Here is a 27,650-nt window from a genome sequence, read left to right on the forward strand (position 1 = left end):
AACCCAGGGCAACATGGGTTTAGAACAGGTCGCTCCTGTCTGTCTCAGCTACTGGATCACTACGACAAGGTCCTAAATGCACTAGAAGACAAAAAGAATGCAGATGTAATATATACAGACTTTGCAAAAGCCTTCGACAAGTGTGACCATGGCGTAATAGCGCACAAAATGCGCGCTAAAGGAATAACAGGAAAAGTCGGTCGATGGATCTATAATTTCCTCACTAACAGAACACAGAGAGTAGTCGTCAACAGAGTAAAGTCCGAGGCAGCTACGGTAAAAAGCTCTGTTCCACAAGGCACAGTACTAGCTTCCATCTTGTTCCTCATCCTCATATCCGACATAGACAAGGATGTCAGCCACAGCACCGTGTCTTCCTTTGCAGATGACACCCGAATCTGCATGACAGTGTCTTCCATTGCAGACACTGCAAGGCTCCAGGCGGACATCAACCAAATCTTTCAGTGGGCTGCAGAAAACAATATGAAGTTCAACGATGAGAAATTTCAATTACTCAGATATGGTAAACATGAGGAAATTAAATCTTCATCAGAGTACAAAACAAATTCTGGCCACGAAATAGAGCGAAACACCAACGTCAAAGACCTGGGAGTGATTATGTCGGAGGATCTCACCTTCAAGGACCATAACATTGTATCAATCGCATCTGCTAGAAAAATGACAGGATGGATAATGAGAACCTTCAAAACTAGGGAGGCCAAGCCCATGATGACACTCTTCAGGTCACTTGTTCTATCTAGGCTGGAATATTGCTGCACTCTAACAGCACCTTTCAAGGCAGGTGAAATTGCTGACCTAGAAAATGTACAGAGAACTTTCACGGCGCGCATAACGGAGATAAAACACCTCAATTACTGGGAGCGCTTGAGGTTTCTAAACCTGTATTCCCTGGAACGCAGGAGGGAGAGATACATGATTATATACACCTGGAAAATCCTAGAGGGACTAGTACCGAACTTGCACACGAAAATCACTCACTACGAAAGCAAAAGACTTGGCAGACGATGCACCATCCCCCCAATGAAAAGCAGGGGTGTCACTAGCACGTTAAGAGACCATACAATAAGTGTCAGGGGCCCGAGACTGTTCAACTGCCTCCCAGCACACATAAGGGGGATTACCAACAGACCCCTGGCAGTCTTCAAGCTGGCACTGGACAAGCACCTAAAGTCAGTTCCTGATCAGCCGGGCTGTGGCTCGTACGTTGGTTTGCGTGCAGCCAGCAGCAACAGCCTGGTTGATCAGGCGCTGATCCACCAGGAGGCCTGGTCACAGACCGGGCCGCGGGGGCGTTGACCCCCGAAACTCTCTCCAGGTCTCTCCAGGTAAACATCACCACACAACCACAACATCACCACACAACAACCACAACATCACCACACAATAACCACCACAACATCACCACACAACAACAACCACCACAACATCACCACACAACAACAACCACCACAACAACCACCACAACAACCCCACACAACAACTGTTACAAAAAACACTATTCTAAAAGCTTAGAGATCTCCAGGTAATACTAGAAAGGACTGCCCTTCTAGCATCCAGCCTGTTACTGGGTTTTTGTAACAAGTAGTCAGTATCCTTGTCCAATTATCCATTAAAATTCAGTATGATTCAATAGTGCTTCAGGATTACAACTGGTAGGCTACTAAAACTAGAGAAATTAAAATTTAATAAATTTATTAAGTCTAGAGGTTTATTATCAAATTAAACTAAATTAATCACAGTAATCAAAATAATATTAATCACTACTCTCGAGTACAATATTATTGTGCTGAAAGCACATATTACATTTATAATTCTTAAGTACCGTCTGGTACATTAACATTTAATAAGATATTACAAATATGTACAAGTTTGTGTGTATGTGTGTAAGTGCTCTAAGTAGTTCGCTATGTCTCACGACTCGACCAGACTTAAATAAGTGACTGACAAAGTCCTCAAATAAACTAACTTCTTGACCAACTGGCAGTCAGAACAGTCTGCTTGAACAATAAAAAGAATGCTAAGCCCAAAAGCAATATAACAAGCAAAAGTGACACAGAATCAGGAACAAGGAGAAAATATAACGACACTAAGTAGGGACCATCAGCAGATCCTCCACAAAAGTCACAAAACTCCCATAATAGTGAATCTAAGTTCAGCATAAGAAAATCACCGACTGTGACAGTACACAGATACCAGTACAAGTTAGGTCAGAAGCTACAGCTCAGGACCTGAGTTACTCAGTGTCTAAGCAACACACAACCTCAGTACAACGTCGAAAATCACTAAGTCTATACAATGTTCTGTGAACAAGAGTCTCCAGAACTAACAACAATAATAAGACAGATAGCTACAGAGACGATCTTCCAACAAGGGCCAATAAGGGAGATTTAGGCACTTGTCAGGAATACGTCCAACCACCAAGCGAGTCTAGACCAGACTGAATACTTCAGGCGAGGTGAGATCATTCCCCCTCGATCACGTGATAGCTCCGTGGACAGTTACTGCCCAGCAACAGAAGCCGGCAGGGAAACGAGCAAACAGCGATAATTACAGTAGTTAGACAATCAAGACTTGAGCTGAGCACATAATATGTTACATCCTACCTAACAACATAACTAACTCAAATAATAATATAAAGCAATACATTTACGATTTAGCTATTATCGCAAATATAAGCAATATAAAATTACATGAAAATTTAATATACATATACATTGTAACCCATTCAAGGGTTGCAACCACCACCACATCACCATACAACAACATCACCACACAACAACCACCACCACATCACCACACAACAACAACCACCACATCACACAACAACAACCACCACAACATCACCACACAACAACCACCACAATATCACCACACAACATCACCACACAACCACCACCACAACATCACATCACCACACAACAACCACCACATCACACATCACCACACAACCGCCACATCACACACCACACAACCACCACATCACCACACAACAACCACCACATCACCACATCACACCACACATCACCACACAACCACAACATCACCACACAACATCACCACACAACAACCACATCACCACACAGCCACAACATCACCACACAACCACAACACCACCACACACCACACAACAACCACCACAACACCACACCACACACCACACAACAACCACCACATCACACCACACAACAACCACCACACCACCACATCACCACACAACAACCACATCACCACACAACCACATCACACAACAACCACATCACCACACAACCACCACAACATCACACAACCACCATATCACCACACAACCACATCACAACATCACCACACAACCACAACATCACCACACATCCACCACAACATCACCACACAACAACAACCATCACATCACCACACAACCATCACAACATCACCACACAACAACCATCACATCACCACACAACAACCCCCACAACATCACCACACAACAATCACCACATCACCACAGAACAACCACCACAACATCACCACACAACCACATCACCACACAACAACCACCACATCACTACACATCACCACACAACAACCACCACAACATCACCACACAACAACCACAACATCACCACACAACAACCACCACAACATCACCACACAACAACCACCACAGCATCACCACACAACAACCACATCACCACACAACAACCACATCACCACAACAACATCACCACACAACATCATCACAACATCACCACAACATCACCACACAACATCACCACAACATCAACACACAACATCATCACAACATCACCACAACAACATCATCACTCACCCAGGTGTTACACTGACAGTCATCACTCCTGAGTGGCTGTAATATAACAATATAACCAGACAACCATCACAACACCACCACATCACCACACATCATCACAACATCACACATCAACACACAACAACCACCACATCACCACAACAACATCACTCACCCAGGTGTCACACTGACAGTCATCACTCCTGAGTGGCTGTAATATAACAATATAACCAGACAACCATCACAACACCACCACAACATCACCACACATCATCACAACCACCACACATCACCACACATCACCACAACATCACCACACAACAACAACACCACAACATCACCACAACAACATCATCACTCACCCAGGTGTTACACTGACAGTCATCACTCCTGAGTGGCTGTAATATAACAATATAACCAGACAACCATCACAACATCACCACACAACAACCACCACATCATCACCACAACATCACCACAACATCACCACACAACATCACCACAACATCAACACACAACATCATCACAACATCACCACAACAACATCATCACTCACCCAGGTGTTACACTGACAGTCATCACTCCTGAGTGGCTGTAATATAACAATATAACCAGACAACCATCACAACACCACCACAACATCAACACATCAACACACCACCACACATCATCACATCACACATCAACACACAACAACCACCACACATCATCACAACAACATCATCACTCACCCAGGTGTTACACTGACAGTCATCACTCCTGAGTGGCTGTAATATAACAATATAACCAGACAACCATCACAACTCAGCAGGTAAACAACACAACAAACAACTGACAGTCGCCTCCACACCCACACACCTAAAATATATATATTTTTTTTTTTTGGCCTCCTGGAAAATTTTGATTGTTTTTACACTTGTTTTATACTGTAAAGTTTGTGAAATTTAATCTAGATTAACACCAGTAAACTAAACTAGTTTTGGGAATTTTTTTTTCTAATTTCATAGGCCTAATGAATGTCAGACTTTTTTATAAATTATGTATAATTTACTCATGTAATATTTTATATAGGCATCATGGACATTAAAAATTTTAGGCCTTAAGCCTATGTGGAAATAACTCTGGTACAGATTAAGCTAGTGGTGTAAAAAGTTCAAGGCCTAAAAACTAATAAAAATAAAGAATTTTGATATTTTTACACCTGTTTTATACTGTAAATTATTTGGGACTGCTTACATCGACTCCAGGTTGAGGGACTGACTACCTCAATCTTCTTCTGATCATCCTGTTCTTTGTATTGGACTGATGTTACTGTGCGGCGAAAAATGTTTATACACACACACACACACACACACACACACATATATATATATATATATATATATATATATATATATATATATATATAGGAGGGTGGGTGCAGGAGGAAAGAGGAGTGATTGGTGGAATGATGAAGTAAAGGGTGTGATAAAAGAGAAAAAGGTAGCTTATGAGAGGTTTTTACAAGGCAGAAGTGTTATAAGAAGAGCAGAGTATATGGAAAGTAAAAGAAAGGTGAAGAGAGTGGTGAGAGAGTGCAAAAGGAGAGCAGATGATAGTGGGAGAGGCACTGTCAAGAAATTTTAATGAAAATAAGAAAAAATTTTGGAGTGAGTTAAACAAGTTAAGAAAGCCTAGGGAAAGTATGGATTTGTCAGTTAAAAACAGAGTAGTGGAGTTAGTAGTTGGGGAGAGGGAAGTATTAGGTAGATGGCGAGAATATTTTGAGGAACTTTTAAATGTTGATGAAGAAAGAGAGGCGGTAATTTCATGCACTGGTCAGGGAGGTATACCATCTTTTAGGAGTGAAGAAGAGCAGGATGAAAGTGTGGAGGAGGTACGTGAGGCATTACGTAGAATGAAAGGGGGTAAAGCAGCTGGAACTGATGGGATCATGACAGAAATGTTAAAAGCAGGGGGGGATATAGTGTTGGAGTGGTTGGTACTTTTGTTTAATAAATGTATGAAAGAGGGGAAGGTACCTAGGGATTGGCAGAGAGCATGTATAGTCCCTTTATATAAAGGGAAAGGGGACAAAAGAGATTGTAAAAATTAAAGAGGAATAAGTTTACTGAGTATACCAGGAAAAGTGTACGGTAGGGTTATAATTGAAAGAATTAGAGGTAAGACAGAATGTAGGATTGTGGATGAGCAGGGAGGTTTTAGAGTGGGTAGGGGATGTGTAGATCAAGTGTTTACATTGAAGCATATATGTGAACAGTATTTAGATAAAGGTAGGGAAGTTTTTATTGCATTTATGGATTTAGAAAAGGCATATGATAGAGTGGATAGGGAAGCAATGTGTCAGATGTTGCAAGTATATGGAATAGGTGGTAAGTTACTAAATGCTGTAAAGAGTTTTTATGAGGATAGTGAGGCTCAGGTTAGGGTGTGTAGAAGAGAGGGATTATTATTATTATAATCAAGGGGGAAGCGCTAAACCCGTAGGATTATACAGCGCCCAGGGGGGGATGTGGAAGGCATTCAGGCTTAATTCGGGGAACTGGAGCACAGATCCAATTCCCTAAATCAAGAGCCCCTCACCAACATCAAGGAACCTTCCATGAGGGTGTGTAGAAGAGAGGGAGAATACTTCCCGGTAAAAGTAGGTCTTAGACAGGGATGTGTAATGTCACCATGGTTGTTTAATATATTTATAGATGGGGTTGTAAAGGAAGTAAATGCTAGGGTGTTTGGGAGAGGGGTGGGATTAAATTATGGGGAATCAAATTCAAAATGGGAATTGACACAGTTACATTTTGCTGATGATACTGTGCTTATGGGAGATTCTGAAGAAAAATTGCAAAGGTTAGTGGATGAGTTTGGGAATGTGTGTAAAGGTAGAAAGTTGAAAGTGAACATAGAAAAGAGTAAGGTGATGAGGGTATCAAATGATTTAGATAAAGAAAAATTGGATATCAAATTGGGGAGGAGGAGTATGGAAGAAGTGAATGTTTTCAGATACTTGGGAATTGACGTGTCGGCGGATGGATTTATGAAGGATGAGGTTAATCATAGAATTGATGAGGGAAAAAAGGTGAGTGGTGCGTTGAGGTATATGTGGAGTCAAAAAACGTTATCTATGGAGGCAAAGAAGGGAATGTATGAAAGTATAGTAGTACCAACACTCTTATATGGATGTGAAGCTTGGGTGGTAAATGCAGCAGCAAGGAGACAGTTGGAGGCAGTGGAGGTGTCCTGTCTAAGGGCAATGTGTGGTGTAAATATTATGCAGAAAATTCGGAGTGTGGAAATTAGGAAAAGGTGTGGAGTTAATAAAAGCATTAGTCAGAGGGCAGAAGAGGGGTTGTTGAGGTGGTTTGGTCATTTAGAGAGAATGGATCAAAGTAGAATGACATGGAAAGCATATAAATCTATAGGGGAAGGAAAGAGGGGTAGGGGTCGTCCTCGAAAGGGCTGGAAAGAGGGGGTAAAGGAGGTTTTGTGGGCGAGGGGCTTGGACTTCCAGCAAGCGTGCATGAGCGTGTTAGATAGGAGTGAATGGAGACGAATGATACTTGGGACCTGACGATCTGTTGGAGTGTGAGCAGGGTAATATTTAGTGAAGGGATTCAGGGAAACCGGTTATTTTCTTATAGTCGGACTTGAGTCCTGGAAATGGGAAGTACAATGCCTGCACTTTAAAGGAGGGGTTTGGGATATTGGCAGTTTGGAGGGATATGTTGTGTATCTTTATACGTATATGCTTCTAAACTGTTGTATTCTGAGCACCTCTGCAAAAGCAGTGATAATGTGTGTTGCAACCCCTGAATGGGTTACAATGATTATTATGTATATATAATGTATATTACCTTTTCATTTAATTTTATATTGCTTATATTTGCGATAATAGCTAAATCGTAAATATATTGCTTTATATTCTTATTTGACTTATGTTGTTAGGATGTATATAAAATGTGCTCAGTTAGTCTTGATTGTCAAACTACTGTAATTATCGCTTGTCGCTCGTTATACTGCCGGCTTCTGAGCTGTGCTGCCCACGGAGCTATCACGTGATCGAGGGGGGGTGTCCTCACCTCTCGTGAAGTTTTCAGTCTGCTCGAGACTCGCTTGGTGGTTGGACAGATTGTCTGTCTCATTATTCTTGTTAGTTCTGTAGAACTTTGTTCACAGAACATTGTATAGACTTTGTGATTTTCGACGTTGTACTGAGGTTGTGTGTCTCTTAGACACTGAACATCTCAGGTCCCGAGCTATAGCTTCTGACCTAATTTTGTACTGGTTCCTGTGTATTGTCACAGTCACAGTTTTACTTATGCTGAACGTAGATTCAGTAGTATGGGAGTTTTGTAACTTTTGTGGAGGATCTGCTGATGGTCCCTACTTAGTGTCGTTATATTATTTCCCAGTTCCAGATTCTGTGTCGCAGTCGCTTGATATTGCATTGCTATTGGGCTTAGCATTCTTTGTTGTTCAAACAGACTGTTTGGGTTGCCAGTCGGTCAAGAAGTTAGTTTATTTGAGGACATTGTCAGTCACTTGTTTAAGTCTTATTCGAGTCTTGAGACATAGCTAACTACTTAAGAGCACTTACACACATACACAAACTTACTTGTACATATTTGTAATATCTTATAAAATGTTAATGTACCAGATGGTACTTAAGAATTATAAATGTGGTATGTGCTTTCAGCACAATAATATTGAACTCGAGAGATTGATTTTATTTTGATTGCTGTAATTAATTTAATTTGATAATATACCTCTAGACAACTTACTACTTAATAAATTTATTAAATTTTAATTTCTCTAGTTAGTAGCCTACCAGTTGTAATCCTAAAGCACTAATAATTCGTACTGAATTTAATGGATAATTGGACAAGGATACTGACTACTTGTTACAAAAACCCAGTAACAGGCTGGATGCTAGAAGGGCAGTCCTTTCTAGTATTCACTGGAGATCTCTAAGCTTTTAGAATCGCGTTTTTTGTAACAATGTGTGAGTGTGGTGAAAGTGTTGAATGATGATGAAAGTATTTTCTTTTTGGGGATTTTCTTTCTTTTTTGGGTCACCCTGCCTCGGTGGGAGACGACCAACTTGTTGAAAAAAAAAAAAAAAAAAAAAAAAAAAATATATATATATATATATATATATATATATATATATATATATATATATATATATATATATATATATATATATATATATATATATATATTTATATTTATATTTTCAATAAGTCGGCCGTCTCCCACCGAGGCAGGGTGACCCAAAAAAGAAAGAACAACACTGCAACTAGCCGGGGGATCAAACCTGTGTTGTTTCAGCCCCCCCTCACGGTGAGCGAACCATGGTACAACACCTAGCTCTGCTGGGTGCGTAATTTTTGTAGGATTAAATGGTCCAGTGGATTAGAGCGTCATGAATTTTCGCTCACCACGAGGTGGGTTAAAACAACACGGGTTTGATTCCCCGGCTAGTCGCAGTCTTGTTATTGATTAAATACCACTCGTTTGCGGTTACAATACTTTGTATGTGTGTGTGTGTGTCAGGGGTCCAAGACTGTTCAACTGCCTCCCAGCTGGTTGTCTTCAAGATCTCTGACAGCAACTCATTGGTACATAATATCGTGGAGTTATACATTATTATAATCAAAACCAAGCACTAAACCCACCAGGTTGGGAGTCATACAATACATGGGGGGTGGAAGGCAATCAGGTTCAGTCTGAGATTAAGAGAGTGGGAGGACAGCTCCAGTACTTTGGATCAAGAGACCTTCACTGGCATCAAGGTACTTATTTCCTTTGAAGAGTTATGGTTGTAACAACTTTAGTCAACTGTCAACTCTTGGTGCTAATATTGAGTCAACTTCCATCTCTGGATGGTGGTCCGAGGCCACAGAAAAGTATTATAATCATAACCATGAGCTAAACCCATCAGGGTTATACAGCACCACAGTAATGAGCTGTGGTGAGTGTAAGAATTTCTGGACATGATTATTTATTCCTAAAAAGAAAATGCTAAACCCACATGGGTCATTCAGCCTGCACATGGGGAAGGTGAGGGGAATCCGAGACATTACTGTATTTTACAGCAAATGAGACGCTCCGGTGTCAAAGGTGCCCCCTTAATTCTGACTGGCTAAAATTTTGGAAAAAAAGATAAATAATACTTTGGCCTCCACAACGGTGAGTAAGTTTTCAAGACGTATTTTGGAGAAAAGTAGCGTCTTCAATGCTGTAAAATATGGTATTTCTGCTTCGACAACTACGGGTCATTTCAAATTAATGTATCATCTTATTAAAATGAGCACGTTGGTACATCTCTATTATTTATCGTATTTTCCAGCATATAAGGTGCATGAATATGCAAGACGATGTTTCCAAACAGCTGTAACCTAACGTTAGTCAACAACTGCTAGAGCAGAGGTCGGGGAACCGGGGTAAATTACCCCAAATGGGGCACAAATGAAAATCTCTGGGGTAATGAATATTCAATAAACATGCTAATAAAACTGCACAAAAATTTATTATTTAGTGAGACAAATTATGAAAGTTATACTTTTGTGAAACAAATAATTTTAGTCAGGTGGATAATTTAGCTGTACACAAACTTGTTTTGGGGAAATACCCAAAAAAGTTCGCCGATGTCTACCGATGTAACCCAAAGAATACCGTCGACCCTGACCTTCAGCATATAAGGCTGATTTTCCAAGACTTTTTGTGGGAAATAAGTGCATCTTATATGCCAGGAAATATGGTATTTCAAATTAAATGGTACCATTATTTACACACTGGCTGATTCCCACCAAGGCAGGGTGACCCGAAAAAGAAAAACTTTCACCATCATTCACTCCATCACTGTCTTGCCAGAAGGGTGCTTTACACTACAGTTTTTAAACTGCAACATTAACACCCCTCCTTCAGAGTGCAGACACTGTACTTCCCATCTCCAGGACTCAAGTCCGGCCTGCCGGTTTCCCTGAACCCCTTCATAAATGTTACTTTGCTGTTGGAGTGTGAGCAAAGTAACATTTATGAAGGGGTTCAGGGAAACCGGCAGGCCGGACTTGAGTCCTGGAGATGGGAAGTACAGTGCCTGCACTCTGAAGGAGGGGTGTTAATGTTGCAGTTTATAAACTGTAGTGTAAAGCATCCTTCTGGCAAGACAGTGATGGAGTGAATGGTGGTGAAAGTTTTTCTTTTTCGGGCCACCCTGCCTTGGTGGGAATCGGCCAGTGTGATAATAAAAAAATAAAAATATTATTTACACAGTTGTGCAAAGGCAAGAGATAAAGATATGAGGTTAAACTACTCATTATTTTAGGCACAAAAAACACTCAACCAACATTAAACTGTTCATATTATAATCATGGTGTAGCACTAAACCCGTAGGGATTATATAGCGCCTGTGGAGGGAGGGGTGGAAGGTATTCAGGGAACTGGAGCACAGATCCAATTCCCCTAGATCAAGAGCCCTCACCAGCATCAAGGAACCTTCCTTGAGGGGTAAACTGTTTGTAATACTTATTAATGAATGTTAGGCAATATATTTAACACAAACTGTTTTTATAATTTTATAGTTTCAATAATAAGCTTCCATAAATTTCTCAATATGACCAGAAAGCAACTGTGTACATAGGAAAACTTCATTTACAGATATTTCACCTCCACAGGGCCCCAGAGCTGGAAGTTGACTCCTGCAACCACATATTGGCGTGTCCGGGCTTGTATCGCATCAACTCGTGTAGGGGCAAAACGTGTGTAAATAAAGCTTTGCACTGGACGAAGTGTCTTCCCATAGTAACGATCGTTGCTATCCAGCGGAATTTCATCACAGGAGAACAACATGGTGGAAACTAAAAGAACTGACAACTTTTAAAATAGATATGATGGACATAGATAATGTCAATGAGTAAAGTTTAAAAGGTTCAAGAGATAGAGTTCAACATATACAAATTCTAAGTAATCACACGTTCATACTATATATATACACACATGCAGGTACATACACATATAAATACACACACATACACTATACAAACAGGTTATACACATACTGTACATACACAACAGAGGTAGAGTCATACACATACTGTACATACATATACATGCAGGTAACAGTACATAACACATATAAAATACTGTATTTACAATTTCAAACCTCGGCTTCCTTGTATTAATTTCAATGTGAAATACAAACCACAAGGAACTAAAAAATGAATGCCACTTATAAAACTAAAAAATTTATTTGCATAGGTACAAGCTTATGGGCTCTGATCATCCATAACCATATCTTCAATGATGAGCGCTGACGACTGACTCTCTGTATGACTCAAGGAATCTCCACCAACATCGGAGGAGTGCATCACTGGTTGACCTGTCACAGAGAAACCAGGCCATTATTCGTTCACTGAATATCGAGGAAGGATTCCCAACCAAAAGAGGCAATCATTACCATTAATTTAGAGAAATGGAAGTTGCAATACCGTGGCTGGAATAATTCATAAATAACCTAACCTGCATTTAGGAAAGGAAATGCAACATTCAAGTCCGCTTGGAACCACTGTCGTCCAAAGTTCCCTCTCCTAAGTTTAAGTTATTTGTGAATTGTAGAATTAATAAATTTTCCAAGCCATTATTGTCTAAAATATCAGATTCATGAATGACTGTTAATGTTCACTCTACGTGAATTGTAGCCCTCAAAACATACGTTATAAATTCTGCATCTTTAATCTGAAAAATCATGAAAGTCGTTTTTTGGGTCACCTTCCTTTAATAGGGAAAAAAGCTAATTTGTATAACAAATCTACACAAAATAAACAAGAGAATTGTAAATGGTATGGTATGGTGATACCGACTATACAACTCATGAAATAGTAATGACATGATTATAAATAAACCAAGGTACAGGCAGGGATTAACTCGTAGTGACTACATAAACTCATTACCAGTTAATTCATAGTGACACATTTCATATAATAAATGTCGTGAACTGTACGTGTCTTTTTCCACACAACAAGAGCAGTGAAACTGACCTATGCTGGAGCCTAAGAGGTTGGTGTCACTAAGGGGATCTTCTGCCGAGGCTGGTGTAATATCACTGGTGTTCGTGTCTGTCCCAACCAGCTCCGACGGAAGGTCCAGCTGGGGCACATTGTCGTCACCTTCACATTGTAAAATCTTTTATCACATATGGGAAAAATAATCACGATTTTGCAATTTTTTTAAACCAATATTTTATGAGACAAAACAATATAACTTGAGACAAAAATATAATGAGGAACTAAACATGAAATGGAAAGTAACACAAAATAAAATTGTATCAATCTATTAATTGGTAATTAAATATATTAGCAACATATGATGACTTTCGTAAAGCCAATTTTTCTCAACGCACCGGCCGTGTCCCACCAAGGCAGGGTGACCTAAAATGAAAAATGAAAGTTTTTCTTTTTAAAATTAATAATTTATTATAGAAGTGGTTTACTAACCCCCTTACTCCTGTCAATAATGCTATTCATTATATTAATGTTGATGAAGTTATTTAATAGAACACAAACCACTGCTTGACAAACCTTAAAAGACCAATCATCATACTTATTAATGACATTTTTTCCTATTTTCTTTTTTTTTTAATTTTTACGCATACAATAAGCAAATACTGTAATTGGTTGAAAAATAATGAAACATTTCTTGGGAATTAACTTATAACGAGTTAATATAAACCCAACAGCAATAGTCAATACTGATCTTCATACAACTTCCTAAATAAACACACAGTAGTGAAATTAAGGAGAAATGTGAAGCACTTTAATTATTGCAACACTGCAAATTATTGCATAGAAGTGGTTAATAGATGTGCTGTTGGAGTGTGAGTAGTGCAACTTTTATGAAGGACTTGGAAAAATAAGTTAGCTGGACTTGAGTCCTGGAGGTGGGAGGGGGCACTCTGAAGGATGGGTTAGGATGCTGCAGTCAGAGGGTAATTTGACTATGATATTAGTACACTTCTGGGAAGACAGTGATTGAAAGAATGATGGTGAATGTGTTTTCTGTTTTGGGTCACCCTGCTTTGGCAAGATTTAGCCAATGAGTTATAAAAAGAAAACAAAATTGACATAACCTCCTGGAGGTGGAAAGTACATTATTATTATAGGGGAGCACTAAACCTGTAAGGATTATATAGTGCCTGTGGGTACGGGGGTACGGAAGGCATTCAGGCTTAATTCAGGGAATTGAAGCACAGATCCAATTCCATAGATCAAAGAGCCCCTCACAAACATCAAGGAACTTCCCTTGAGGGGTAGAAGTACAGCCTTGCACTCTGGAGGAGTGAACATCTTGCAATTTAAAGGTCACCTAACTTGAGTTGTCAGCACACTTGCAGTACGACAACAACTGAATGAATAACAATCGATGTGTTTTTTTTTCTAGTCTCCGTACCTCACTGAGACAATGTGTTAACCCGTAAACGGTCCAAGCAGATCTACGTTCACATGTGTAGTGCTACAAAAGTAGATCTACGTTTTTTTTACATATTTTCAAATATAAAAAAAAAAAAAGATCAAAGTTTTTTTTACACATTTTCAAATGTAAAAAAAAAAAAAAAGAAGATCTATTTTTTTTACATACTTTCAAATGTTGAAAAAACGTATATATATGTTTGGACCGTTTACGGGTTAAACAAACTTCTTTCAACAAAACCGGCCGTATCCCACCGAGGCAGGGTGGCCCAAAAAGAAAAAGAAAAGTTTCTCTTTTACATTTAGTAATATATACAGGAGAAGAGGTTACTAGCCCCTTGCTCCCGGCATTTTAGTCGCCTCTTACAACACGCATGACTTACGGAGGAAGAATTCTGTTCCACTTCCCCATGGGGATAAGAGGAAATAAACAAGAACAAGAACTAGTAAGAAAATAGCAGAAAACCCAGAGGGGTGTGTATATATATATGCTTGTACATGTATGTGTAGTGTGACCTAAGTGTAAGTAGAAGTAGCAAGACGTACCTGAAATCTTGCATGTTTATGAGACAGACAAAAGACACCAGCAATTCTACCATCATGTAAAACAATTACAGGCTTTCGTTTTACACTCACTTGGCAGGACGGTAGTGTTAAACATGTATAAAAAATTGTAAGTTTCAAAGAGTCATCTGAATTGTGATGTGTGTGAATTTCTGGATAGTCTGCTGCAGAATCAGCGATGGTGAATGTGTGTTCTTCCTTGGGTCACAATACCCTGGTGGGAAGTGGGTAGTAAAATAAAAATAATGGTTGCAGCTTACCCTGGAAGGCTGGAGTTTGTGTCATGAGCTGCTCCATGACGGTTGTAAGGAGAGTCGTGGCAGTGGTGTCGTCTCGATGCAATGAGAGTGCCTTATGCAAGGCCACAACAGCTGCTTCGTAGTCTCCCAGGAGTGACTGTACCAAACCTAAGGCTGAATACGTTGATGATACGCCGGGACACAATCGCAATGCCTGAAAAATACATCAAAATAAGTTTCCAGGAAGAAAATAAATTATTACCTCTGCCAAGTGACAGATGAACCAAACTGTTTCTGTAAAATAATGATATACAGTACTGACAATACTCCATGGGGAAGTGGAGAAGAATCCTTCCTTCATAAGCCATGTATCATAAGAGGTGACTAAAACACCAGAAGAAAGGGAATAGTAACCCCTTCTCCTGTATAAATTACTAAATATTGGGAGCAAGGTCTTAGTAATACCTTTTTTTTTTCCAACAAACTGGCCATATCCCACTAAGGAAGGGTGACCTAAAAAGAAAAAAAAGTTTTTCTTTTTAAATTTAGTAATTTATACAGGAGAAGGGTTTACTAACACCTCGTTCTCGGCATTTTAGTCGCCTCTTACGACACGCATGGCTTATGAAATTAAGACACATGTGCAACATCTGGGTATCTTTCTTGTATACATTTCGCCATCCAGTGGCTTTATCAATACAAATTCCAGGACATAACTTGAAGATAGTAGGACTATATACAGAAGATGAGGTAATCAGTCCCTCAACCTAGGAGTAGGTGCGAAGAGCACTGTAGTCGTGGAGATTCTGAAGCAGAAGCAAGGCGCCTGATGCACATGTGTCTTAATTTCATCTTGTCGGTATTGTATACCATTCTTGCACAACTTGTCAGACACTGCAACAACATGGAATCTTGATTCTGAGGACATGTACATAACCTTCACGACTACGACAACTACTAATACAACTAACCCATCTCTTTGGGTAGGACCTACTTCCACTGGGGAATCCCGCCTACCAGTGACTATGCCCTCGTCTGCTACCTGTCCCATTTCCACCTGACGTTAGTATATAAGTGTCAGGCGCCTTGCTTCTGCTTCAGAATCTCCACGACTACAGTGCTCTTCGCACCTACTCCTAGGTTGAGGGACTGATTACCTCATCTTCTGTACCTAGTTCTACTATCTTCAAGTTATGTCCTGGAATTTGTATTGATAAAGTCACTGGATGGCGAAACGTCTACAATAAAGATACCCAGATGTTGCACATGTGTCTTACTCTCATCTTGTTGGTATTGTATATCATTCTTGTACAACGCATGGCTTATGAAGGAAGAACTCTTCCCCACTTCCCCATGGAGATGAAGAGAAATAAATAAGAAGAACTATTAAGAAAATAGATGAACACTCAGAAGGGTATGTACAGATATTCATGTACATGCACATGAAGTGTAGGTAGAAGAAGCAAGATGTACGTGTTATCTTGTACAACACCATTCAAATTTTATTTAATTATTAAGTGAAACAATGTATACCTACACAATGTTAGAGTAGAGCTTTGTCATTTACAGGATTTTACATTTTTTTTTTTTAACACGTCGGCCGTTTCCCACCGAGGAAGGATGCCCCAAAAAGAAAGAGAAAAACTTTCATCATCATTCAACACTTTCACCATCACTCATACATAATCACTGTCTTTGCAAAGGTGCTCTGATATGACAGCTTAGATGTCCCTCCAAACTATCAATATCCAAAACCAAAAGAAAAGTCTAGCAAACCTAACAGAACAAACCTAACAGAACAAATCTAACAGAATAAACCTAACAGAACAAACCTAACAGAACAAACCTAACAGAACAAACCTAACAGAACAAACCTAACAGAACAAACCTAACAGAACAAACCTAACAGAACAAACCTAACAGAACAAACCTAACAGAACAAACCTAACAGTACAAATCTAACAGAACAAACCTAACAGAACAAATTGTTTACAAGGCTTTTGTTTTACACTCCTCGGAAAAGATAATAGTATCTGAGAAGATTCAAGCATATATATACCTTACCACCAATGAGTTTTGGGAGTCTTACTACTCTCGGAGTCTGGCCATGGGCCAGGCTCATTTGGTGCTAGACTGGTCAACCAGTTTGTTGCTGCTGGAGGGCTGCTGCCCCCACATATCCATCACAGCTTGGTTGATCTGCCACCTGGTGAGATACTTGTCCAGTTTTCTCTTGAAGACTTCTACACTTGTTCAAGCTGTGTTTCTGATATCTCTGGTAAGATGTTGAACAGTCTGGGGCCACGTATGTTGACACAGTGTTCCTTATTGTGCCCACCGCACCTCTGCTCCTCACTGGGTTTATTTTGCATTTGGAGTTAATAAAAGCATTAGTCAGAGGGCAGAAGAGGGGTTGTTGAGGTGGTTTGGTCATTTAGAGAGAATGGATCAAAGTAGAATGACATGGAAAGCATATAAATCTATAGGGGAAGGAAAGAGGGGTAGGGGTCGTCCTCGAAAGGGTTGGAAAGAGGGGGTAAAGGAGGTTTTGTGGGTGAGGGGCTTGGACTTCCAGCAAGCGTGCATGAGCGTGTTAGATAGGAGTGAATGGAGACGAATGATACTTGGGACCTGACGATCTGTTGGAGTGTGAGCAGGGTAATATTTAGTGAAGGGATTCAGGGAAACCGGTTATTTTCATATAGTCGGACTTGAGTCCTGGAAATGGGAAGTACAATGCCTGCACTTTAAAGGAGGGGTTTGGGATATTGGCAGTTTGGAGGGATATGTTGTGTATCTCTATACGTATATGCTTCTAAACTGTTATATTCTGAGCACCTCTGCAAAAGCAGTGATAATGTGTGAGTGTGGTGAAAGTGTTGAATGATGATGAAAGTATTTTCTTTTTGGGGATTTTCTTTCTTTTTTGGGTCACCCTGCCTCGGTGGGAGACGACCGACTTGTTGAAAAAAAAAAAAAAAAAAAAAAAAAAAAAGTCTGTTGAGTGTACCTGGTAAAGTGTATGGTAGAGTTATAATTGAAAGAATTAAGAGTAAGACGGAGAATAGGATAGCAGATGAACAAGGAGGCTTTAGGAAAGGTAGGGGGTGTGTGGACCAGGTGTTTACAGTGAAACATATAAGTGAACAGTATTTAGATAAGGCTAAAGAGGTCTTTGTGGCATTTATGGATTTGGAAAAGGCATATGACAGGGTGGATAGGGGGGCAATGTGGCAGATGTTGCAAGTGTATGGTGTAGGAGGTAGGTTACTGAAAGCAGTGAAGAGTTTTTACGAGGATAGTGAGGCTCAAGTTAGAGTATGTAGGAAAGAAGGAAATTTTTTCCCAGTAAAAGTAGGCCTTAGACAAGGATGTGTGATGTCACCGTGGTTGTTTAATATATTTATAGATGGGGTTGTAAGAGAAGTAAATGCGAGGGTCTTGGCAAGAGGCGTGGAGTTAAAAGATAAAGAATCACACACAAAGTGGGAGTTGTCACAGCTGCTCTTTGCTGATGACACTGTGCTCTTGGGAGATTCTGAAGAGAAGTTGCAGAGATTGGTGGATGAATTTGGTAGGGTGTGCAAAAGAAGAAAATTAAAGGTGAATACAGGAAAGAGTAAGGTTATGAGGATAACAAAAAGATTAGGTGATGAAAGATTGAATATCAGATTGGAGGGAGAGAGTATGGAGGAGGTGAATGTATTCAGATATTTGGGAGTGGACGTGTCAGCGGATGGGTCTATGAAAGATGAGGTGAATCATAGAATTGATGAGAAAAAAAGAGTGAGTGGTGCACTTAGGAGTCTGTGGAGACAAAGAACTTTGTCCTTGGAGGCAAAGAGGGGAATGTATGAGAGTATAGTTTTACCAACGCTCTTATATGGGTGTGAAGCGTGGGTGATGAATGTTGCAGCGAGGAGAAGGCTGGAGGCAGTGGAGATGTCATGTCTGAGGGCAATGTGTGGTGTGAATATAATGCAGAGAATTCGTAGTTTGGAAGTTAGGAGGAGGTGCGGGATTACCAAAACTGTTGTCCAGAGGGCTGAGGAAGGGTTGTTGAGGTGGTTCGGACATGTAGAGAGAATGGAGCGAAACAGAATGACTTCAAGAGTGTATCAGTCTGTAGTGGAAGGAAGGCGGGGTAGGGGTCGGCCTAGGAAGGGTTGGAGGGAGGGGGTAAAGGAGGTTTTGTGTGCGAGGGGCTTGGACTTCCAGCAGGCATGCGTGAGCGTGTTTGATAGGAGTGAATGGAGACAAATGGTTTTTAATACTTGACGTGCTGTTGGAGTGTGAGCAAAGTAACATTTATGAAGGGATTCAGGGAAACCGGCAGGCCGGACTTGAGTCCTGGAGATGGGAAGTACAGTGCCTGCACTCTGAAGGAGGGGTGTTAATGTTGCAGTTTAAAAACTGTAGTGTAAAGCACCCTTCTGGCAAGACAGTGATGGAGTGAATGATGGTGAAAGTTTTTCTTTTTCGGGCCACCCTGCCTTGGTGGGAATCGGCCGGTGTGATAATAAAAAAAAAAATCTCTCACTCCATATACAGTGGAACCTTGGTACTCAATCTTAATCCATTCCAGAAGGCTGTTCGAGTGCCAATCCATTTGAGTTTTGAGTAAATTTTTCCCAACTAATTTTCCTTTTGGTCAGCTGTTATCACTAATCTTCGTAGGCCCCATAGTGACTTTTTTTTTTTTCAACAAACTGGCTGCATCCCACCAAGGCAGGGCGGCCCAAAAAGAAAAACGAAAGCTTCTCTTTTTAAATTTAGTAATTTATACAGGAGAAGGGGTTACTAGCCCCTTGCTCCCAGCATTTTAGTTGCCTCCCACAGTGACTTATTTATACAAATACAGTGGACCCCCGCATAACGATTACCTCCGAATGTGGCCAATTATGTAAGTGTATTTATGTAAGTGCGTTTGTACGTGTATGTTTGGGGGTCTGACATGGACTAATCTACTTCACAATATTTCTTATGGGAACAAATTCGGTCAGTACTGGCACGTGAACATACTTCTGGAGTGAAAAAATATCGTTAACCGGGGGTCCACTGTATAAAAAAAATCCAAAAAATGTGAAAAAACACAAAATAGTTTACAGTGAAGTTCTGGCAGGTTGCGTTTGTTTGGTTGAGTGCCGAACTTTGTTCAAATAAGGCGCTACTCCAGTACCAAGGTTCCACCACATGTATACATATACACACACGCATACAAGCACCGTTACTATACCTGTTGATGGAAGTGAAGAGCCTCTTCGTATTTCTGTAGTTTTCGACAGTTATGAGCCAGGTTATTTAATAAGGCCGCCCATTTCTCTGGTACGACCACAACACCACTCTCTTCTACTAATGCCACAGCGCGTCGCAAGTATACGTCCGCTGACACATATCTGTTGACACAAGATTTTCTGATCACAAAATAGGATAGTCATGTTTAATTACATTTATTCAGAACATATAAAATAGTCCCTGTGCTCTAAATAAGGAATGGGATGTTACAGTGCTGCACTCTGAAGGATGAGTGAGGATGTTACAGTGCTGTACTCTGAAGGATGAGTGAGGATGTTACAGTTCTGGAGGTGGGAAGTACAGTACCTGTACTCTGAAGGATGAGTGAGGATGTTACAATTCTGGAGGTGGGAAGTATAGTACCTGTACTCTGAAGGATGAGTGAGGATGTTACAATTCTGGAGGTGGGAAGTACAGTACCTGTACTCTGAAGGATGAGTAAGGATGTTACAGTTATGGAGGTGGGAAGTACAGTACCTGTACTCTGAAGGATGAGTGAGGATGTTACAATTCTGGAGGTGGGAAGTACAGTACCTGTACTCTGAAGGATGAGTGAGGATGTTACAATTCTGGAGGTGGGAAGTACAGTACCTGTACTCTGAAGGATGAGTGAGGATGTTACAATTCTGGAGGTGGGAAGTACAGTACCTGTACTCTGAAGGATGAGCTACAATTCTGAGGAATACAGTTACAGTTCTGGAGGTGGGAAGTACAGTACCTGTACTCTGAAGGATGAGTGAGGATGTTACAATTCTGGAGGTGGGAAGTACAGTACCTGTACTCTGAAGGATGAGTGAGGATGTTACAATTCTGGAGGTGGGAAGTACAGTACCTACACTCTGAAGGATGAGTGAGGATGTTACAATTGAAGGATACTCTAATTACACTGGCACACACTTGACAAGATGGCAATCTAATATATATAATGGTGAATGCGTTTGCTTCTCTGGGTCACTCTGCCTCAGCTGGAGATGGTGTTTTCTGTCCTAAATTCAAGTGAGATACACAGGATTTGGCATCATTGCTCAATGTCTTCCACAGAAGAAATTAAAGGTATACAGAAATCACTGTAAATGCAACCATGTACATAGCCCAGAACCTAGCCTGCTGCAACAGCAGGGCCCGACCATATTGTACATTTTTTGGGCATAAAGTGCTGTACTTCCCATCTCCAGGACTCAAGTCCGGCCTGCCGGTTTCCCTGAACCCCTTCATAAACGTTTATGAACGGGTTCAGGGAAACCGGCAGGCCGGACTCGAGTCCTGGAGATGGGAAGTACAGTGTCTGCACTCTGAAGGAGGGGTGTTAATGTTGCAGTTTAAAAACTGTAGTGTAAAGCACCCTTCTGGCAAGACAGTGATGGAGTGAATGATGGTGAAAGTTTTTTCTTTTTCGGGCCACCCTGCCTTGGTGGGAATCGGCCAGTGTGATAATAAAAAAAAAAAATAAAGTGCTGTGCCCAGGGATCTCCTTTAACCTTATTCTTTGTGCCCAGGGATCTCCTTTAACCTTATTCTTTCTGAAAGTTATTAACTAGGCAGTTTTGTCTACACATCAGTTTTACAAGCCCAGCTCTAAGGCAGGGGCGGGTAAATTTTTTAGTTGTTTAGGTAAGACACATATGCAACAGTTAGGTATCTTTTATTTCGAAACGTTTCGCCTACACAGTAGGCTTCTTCAGTCGAGTACAGCAAAGTTGATAGAAGCAGAAGAGACTTGAAGACGATGTAATCAGTCCATCACCCTTAAAGTTTTGAGGTGGTCAGTCCCTCAGTCTGGAGAAGAGTATTGTTCCATTGTCTGGAATAACAACCTGTCGGTATTTTATACCATTTTATTGTTCAAACTTTTTAGTGCTATCAGCTGGGAACTGTACTTGCCTGATAATGCTTGTCTAACAGCTCGTGTTTTCAACAGAGGAAAATGAACAAAGTTTTGCTCATTAAGTTGCATATACGTAAGTATGTGACTTGATTTTGGGGAGGCCACATGAAAACCTTCGGTGGGCCATATGTGGCCTGCGGGCCACAGTTTGCCCACCCTGATCTAAGGTATACTACCACCCCCAGGATGCCACCCAAACCAGTGAACTAACACCCAGGTACCTGCCTATTACTAGGTGAACAGGGGCAGGAGGCTTAAGAAACATGCCCATTATTATTATTATAATCAAGGGGGAGTGCTAAACCTGTAGGATTATGCAGCTCCTGTGGTGGGGAATGTGGAAGGTATTCAGGCTTAATTCAGGGAACTGGAGTGCAGATCCAATTCCCTAGATCATGAGCCCCTCACCAGCATCAAGGAGTCTTCCTTGAGGGGATGAACATGACCAGCTTTTGTACCTGTACCAGGGATTAAACCATAATCACTCAGTATGTGAGTCAAGAGTACAGTGGACCCCCGCATAACGATTACCTCCGAATGCGACCAATTATGTAAGTGTATTTATGTAAGTGCGTTTGTATGTGTATGTTTGGGGGTCTGAACTGGACTAATCTACTTCACAATATTTCTTATGGGAACAAATTCGGTCAGTACTGGCACCTAAACATACTTCTGGAGTGAAAAAATATCGTTAACCGGGGGTCCACTGTACTACTAAGTCAGTTTTTTCTAACTTAAGAAGGATCACTGCAGCAGAACTACTAGCCCATGCTAGGAAGGCCCAACTCACACTCATTCATGTACTTGTCTAACCTATTTTTAAAGTTATACGAGGTTTTAGCTTTGGTGACGCTACTCAGGAGTTTGTGAGTTATACTAAATGTAATATTCTTTGCTACCTCTCTACCGTAATAATACCTAATTAAAATTTACCACTCAACCTGTATCTAATCAAAAGTTTTGTTTTTCCAACAAATCGGCCATATCCCACAAAAAGAAAAACAAAAGTTTTTCTTTTTAAAATTAGTAATGTATACAGGAGAAGAGGTTACTAGCCTCTTGCTCCCGGCATTTTAGTCGTCTCTTACGACACACACGGCTTATGGAGGAAGAATTCTTTTTCACTTCTCCATGGAGATGTAAAACTTTATCTCTCAAAGAACAAAAAGGAATAATAATGTGACTGGAACAATACACAAATAACCCACACATAGGAGAGAGGAACTTACAATGACGTTTCGGTCCATCTTGGACCATTTACAAAGTCACACTAATTCACTCTCTTGTGCTAGCGTGACTGTAAATGATCCAAGTCAGACCAAAACATCTTGGACTGAAACATCTATGTGAGAATTATCTGTGTAACATAACTATTGTTGTGCTCACTCTTGATTGCTGAAAGCTACGACTCCGAGCTCATGCAAGACAAATGGATCTTCCGGCGCTATTTCTAAAGCCTCCTTGAAGAACTTCTCTGCAAACTTCGGGTTGTTTGTAAGGCCATATTCCATACCAATATACAACAGCGGAAGATGACAGCCTTTCATAAGCTGAGCCGCCTTGAAGTAAGCGGCCATAGCTTGGTCGTGCTCATTCTCGGCCGCAAATGAGTGGCCATATGCTATCCAGGCTGGCCCAAACACTCTGTCTAGCGCTGTTGCTTTACTCAAGTACCGGCGGGCCTGCTCATTCTTACCTAGGACAAAAAAGAACAAAAAAAGCACAATATCATAACTGGAACAATACAAAAAGTAAATATTTCAATTTATTGATTACTAACAAATAAATTTATTATTATATATCAGTCCAGTGAAGGGATTCAGGGAAACCGGTTATTTTCATATAGTCGGACTTGAGTCCTGGAAATGGGAAGTACAATGTCTGCACTTTAAAGGAGGGGTTTGGGATATTGGCAGTTTGGAGGGATATGTTGTGTATCTTTATACGTATATGCTTCTAAACTGTTGTATTCTGAGCACCTCTGAAAAAGCAGTGATAATGTGTGAGTGTGGTGAAAGTGTTGAATGATGATGAAAGTATTTTCTTTTTGGGGATTTTCTTTCTTTTTTGGGTCACCCTGCCTCGGTGGGAGACGACCGACTTGTTGGAAAAAAAAAAAAATATCAGTCCAGGGCAACTGAGCATATAAGACCTTCAAATTTACCGAAATACAAGACAGAAATACAAGACAGAAATACAAGACAGAAATACAAGACAGAAATACAAGACAGAAATACAAGACAGGAATACAAGACAGAAATACAAGACAGAAATACAAGACAGAAATACAAGACAGAAATACAAGACAGAAATACAAGACAGAAATACAAGACAGAAATACAAGACAGAAATACAAGACAGAAATACAAGACAGAAATACAAGACAGAAATACAAGACAGAATTTACTGGGTTAACTGATGAAGAAATAACTGATGGAGTTCAGTGGTTAAACAACTGTCTGATGTAAAAATTTTTTTGCTACCTCTACTATGAATTTTTACCAGTTTTTTTTTTTGTAATAATATACAGTTAAAATTTGCACTCCATAACCTATGTCTAATTTTAAGGGGGACGTAAGTTCCCCGTCTTCTAATAACATGTTCATTTATCTACTATAATCTATTTATTATTTTTTATTTTTTTTATTATCACACTGGCCGATTCCCACCCAGGCAGGGTGGCCCGAAAAAGAAAAACTTTCACCATCATTCACTCCATCACTGTCTTGCCAGAAGAGTGCTTTACACTACAGTTTTTAAACTGCAACATTAACACCCCTCCTTCTTGTCCATAATTACCATCACATTTTCTTTGTCTGTTTCATAAGGTGAAGTCCAGGATCTTTCCTTAATTCATGATATAACTTGACAAATCTTCGAGGACAATTGTGTTGCAGAGACCTGAAGTAAAGAAAGATCCCGGACTTCACCTTACAAAACAGACAAAGCAAATGCAATAGTAATTATGAACAAGGTAGATTATAGTGGAAAATGAACGTGGTGTTAGAAGACGGGGCAACTTACGTGCCTCTCAAGTACAGTGGACCCCCGCATAACGAATGAATGCGTGATGTTAGAAGACGTGTATGTTTGGGGGGGGCAACTTACGTGCCTCTCAAGTATTGTGTAAGCATTAAGATCAGTCTGCGGGAAATGCTCATGTATGTTAGTGGCTTTTTTATTAATAATACTTTATTACATGTAAGCTATAGTTTGTATACTATACAAAAAATTTTGTTTTTCCTTTTGGGCCACCCGACCTCAGTGGGATACGGCTGGTACGTTGAAAGAAAGAAAAAAGACAAAGAAATAAAAATTTTAAATGTGTTTAATAAATGTAACAATCATGGCAAACAATCTTGTTTCTACCCACGACAATCACTATTACCAGCCACCTGTTACCCCCTTTCCCATTAGTCCACTATATCGAAGATTTACTGAAGTTTTGAGTCGTGCCACCTGTTACCCCCTTTCCCATTAGTCCACTATATCGAAGATTTACTGAATTTTTGAGTCGTGACACAGTTACCATATTTTTTTTTAACACATCGGTCGTTTCCCACGGAGGCGGGGTGATCCAAAAAAAGAAGAGACACTTTTATCGTCACTCACTCTATCACCGTCTTGCCAGAGGCATGCCAATACTACAGCTCAAAAATTGCAACATATAGTTACCTATGAGATAATAATAACAGCCAACAGCAAACCAAGCAAGTGCACTTTCAGGGTACAAATCCACCAATTTATGGGCCAGCAGAAACAATGCTGCAAAGAAATATTAAGGTTAATAAAAAAGCTATACACTTGTCAAGAAAATCTGAGTATGGTAGAGCCCTCGTATCTGTGGATTCGGTTTCTGTGGTTTATTGCAGCCCAAGAATAACCCCTAATTTTGCATAATAATGGTAATAATGGCCCCAAAGCACAAAAGTAGAGAAGGTGACAGTTCTTCAAAGCCTAAAAAAAAACCCGTGAAGTGCTGCCAATCAGTGCTAATTCTCCACTTGTTATGAATTATTTATTAATTAAACTTTATCACAGATATGTAGAATTAGCAATGTGAAAAAACAGTAAAATTCCAAGTGCTTTCATGATTTCTCTCATTATCAAGGAACTTTCAAAGTTATATATGTAAACGAAAAAGAATTTCTCCATGGGGAGGTGGAAGAGAATTCTTCCTCCGTAAGCCATGAGTGTCATAAGAGGCGACTAAAATGCCAGGAGCAACAGGCTAGTAACCCCTTCTCCTATATATGTTACTGAAGTTAAAAAGAGAAACTTTTGTTTTTCCCTTTTTAGGCCACCCTGTCTTGGTGGGATATGGCCAATTTGCTGAAAGAAAAAAAATAGTAAAAAGAATTATGTATAGGGTTCGCTATTATCTACCATTTCAGGTATCCACGGTAAGTCTACGAACGTTTCCCTGCAGATAAGAGGTGACTTCTGTACCACACTTTCCGGCATATAAGACGCACAACACAAGTATCATAACAGTAAATCAGTAATCACATTCAAGGGTTAATTACCCTCTTACTTTATGGTAAAGTGCAACACAAAGTCTACCCTTGACTCTGACCTTGAGCATATAAGGTGCAGGCTCATTTTCCAAGATTTTTTGTGGGAAAAAAGAAGCAACTTATACGCTGGAAAATATGGTAAATATTCTTCTTCTTTCAACAAACTGGCTGTATCCCACCAAGACAGGGTGACCCAAAAACAAAAACAAAAGTTTCTCTTTTTAAATTTAGTAATTTATACAGGAAAAGGGGTTACCAGCCACTTGCTACAGTAAATATCGTAAACAACAAACTCAAATAATATTAAGAAAAAGTCAAAGTATTGAAACGTTATATGCAGTGGCGGCTCGTAGTGCCAGTAATACCTATACTATTGTACCGCATCAAACTTCTAATTTTAATCATTTTTTATCTCGTTTCAACAAAAAAAAAAATAAAAATTCGCTTACAAATATATTGAAAACAACATACAACAAATTTTTCCTGTAATAGATTTGTCAGTTGCAAATTATTTTAGCGTAGGGTTGATGAAGTAATGTGTCTGGCAGTGAGCATCTGGGGGGACTGCAGCTCCTATGGACAACCCTTCACTGATTATATGTAAAACCTGAAGAATGAATTATGGAGAGAGTTGACGTATCTTGATAACTGGGTCTGTGTTGGCTCTAAGTTTATTCAGGTACAGGTACACATAAGTACAATCATCATACACAGTAACATGCAAAATAACTACTGTGAAAAGAATAGTGAATTTCCAAGCACCTGGAAATTCACTATTTTTCACAGTAGTTATTTCTGCATACTGTGATATCATGTTTCCTGTGATCTTATTACACATAGTAACATATGTGTAAACTGCAAAGGATAGCACCAAAAAAG

At 40.0% G+C, this 27,650-nt stretch overlaps 2 protein-coding genes across 6 annotated transcripts in view; both read right to left on the bottom strand.

Moving 5' to 3' along the window:
- Positions 1-4,655, bottom strand: part of LOC128704640 (RING finger and SPRY domain-containing protein 1) — a 68,980-nt gene extending 64,325 nt beyond the window's left edge. Inside the window, exon 1 of one of the 4 annotated variants that reach the window (XM_070079603.1) lies at positions 4,537-4,655. The gene's annotated coding sequence lies outside the window, so the exon portion shown is untranslated. Of the gene's footprint in view, positions 1-3,826; positions 3,945-4,536 lie in introns of those variants that run through there. The other 3 variants (XM_070079604.1, XM_070079602.1, XM_070079605.1) reach the window with 3 other exon arrangements.
- A 7,380-nt stretch (positions 4,656-12,035) lies between these two features.
- LOC128704639 (cell division cycle protein 16) overlaps positions 12,036-27,650 on the bottom strand; it is a 53,003-nt gene continuing 37,388 nt past the window's right edge. The window contains exons 7-12 of one of the 2 annotated variants that reach the window (XM_053799739.2): positions 25,930-26,019; positions 23,641-23,950; positions 20,311-20,470; positions 15,096-15,288; positions 12,844-12,972; positions 12,036-12,185 (exon numbers count right to left, since the gene is read on the bottom strand). In XM_053799739.2, coding sequence (XP_053655714.2) covers positions 12,073-12,185; positions 12,844-12,972; positions 15,096-15,288; positions 20,311-20,470; positions 23,641-23,950; positions 25,930-26,019 — 995 coding nt within the window. In that variant the 3' untranslated portion in view covers positions 12,036-12,072. The remainder of the gene's footprint in view (positions 12,186-12,843; positions 12,973-15,095; positions 15,289-20,310; positions 20,471-23,640; positions 23,951-25,929; positions 26,020-27,650) is intronic. The other variant, XM_053799740.2, reaches the window with a different exon arrangement.

The sequence above is a fragment of the Cherax quadricarinatus genome, chromosome 100 (assembly GCF_038502225.1).
Source record: "Cherax quadricarinatus isolate ZL_2023a chromosome 100, ASM3850222v1, whole genome shotgun sequence".
NCBI lineage: Eukaryota > Metazoa > Arthropoda > Malacostraca > Decapoda > Parastacidae > Cherax > Cherax quadricarinatus.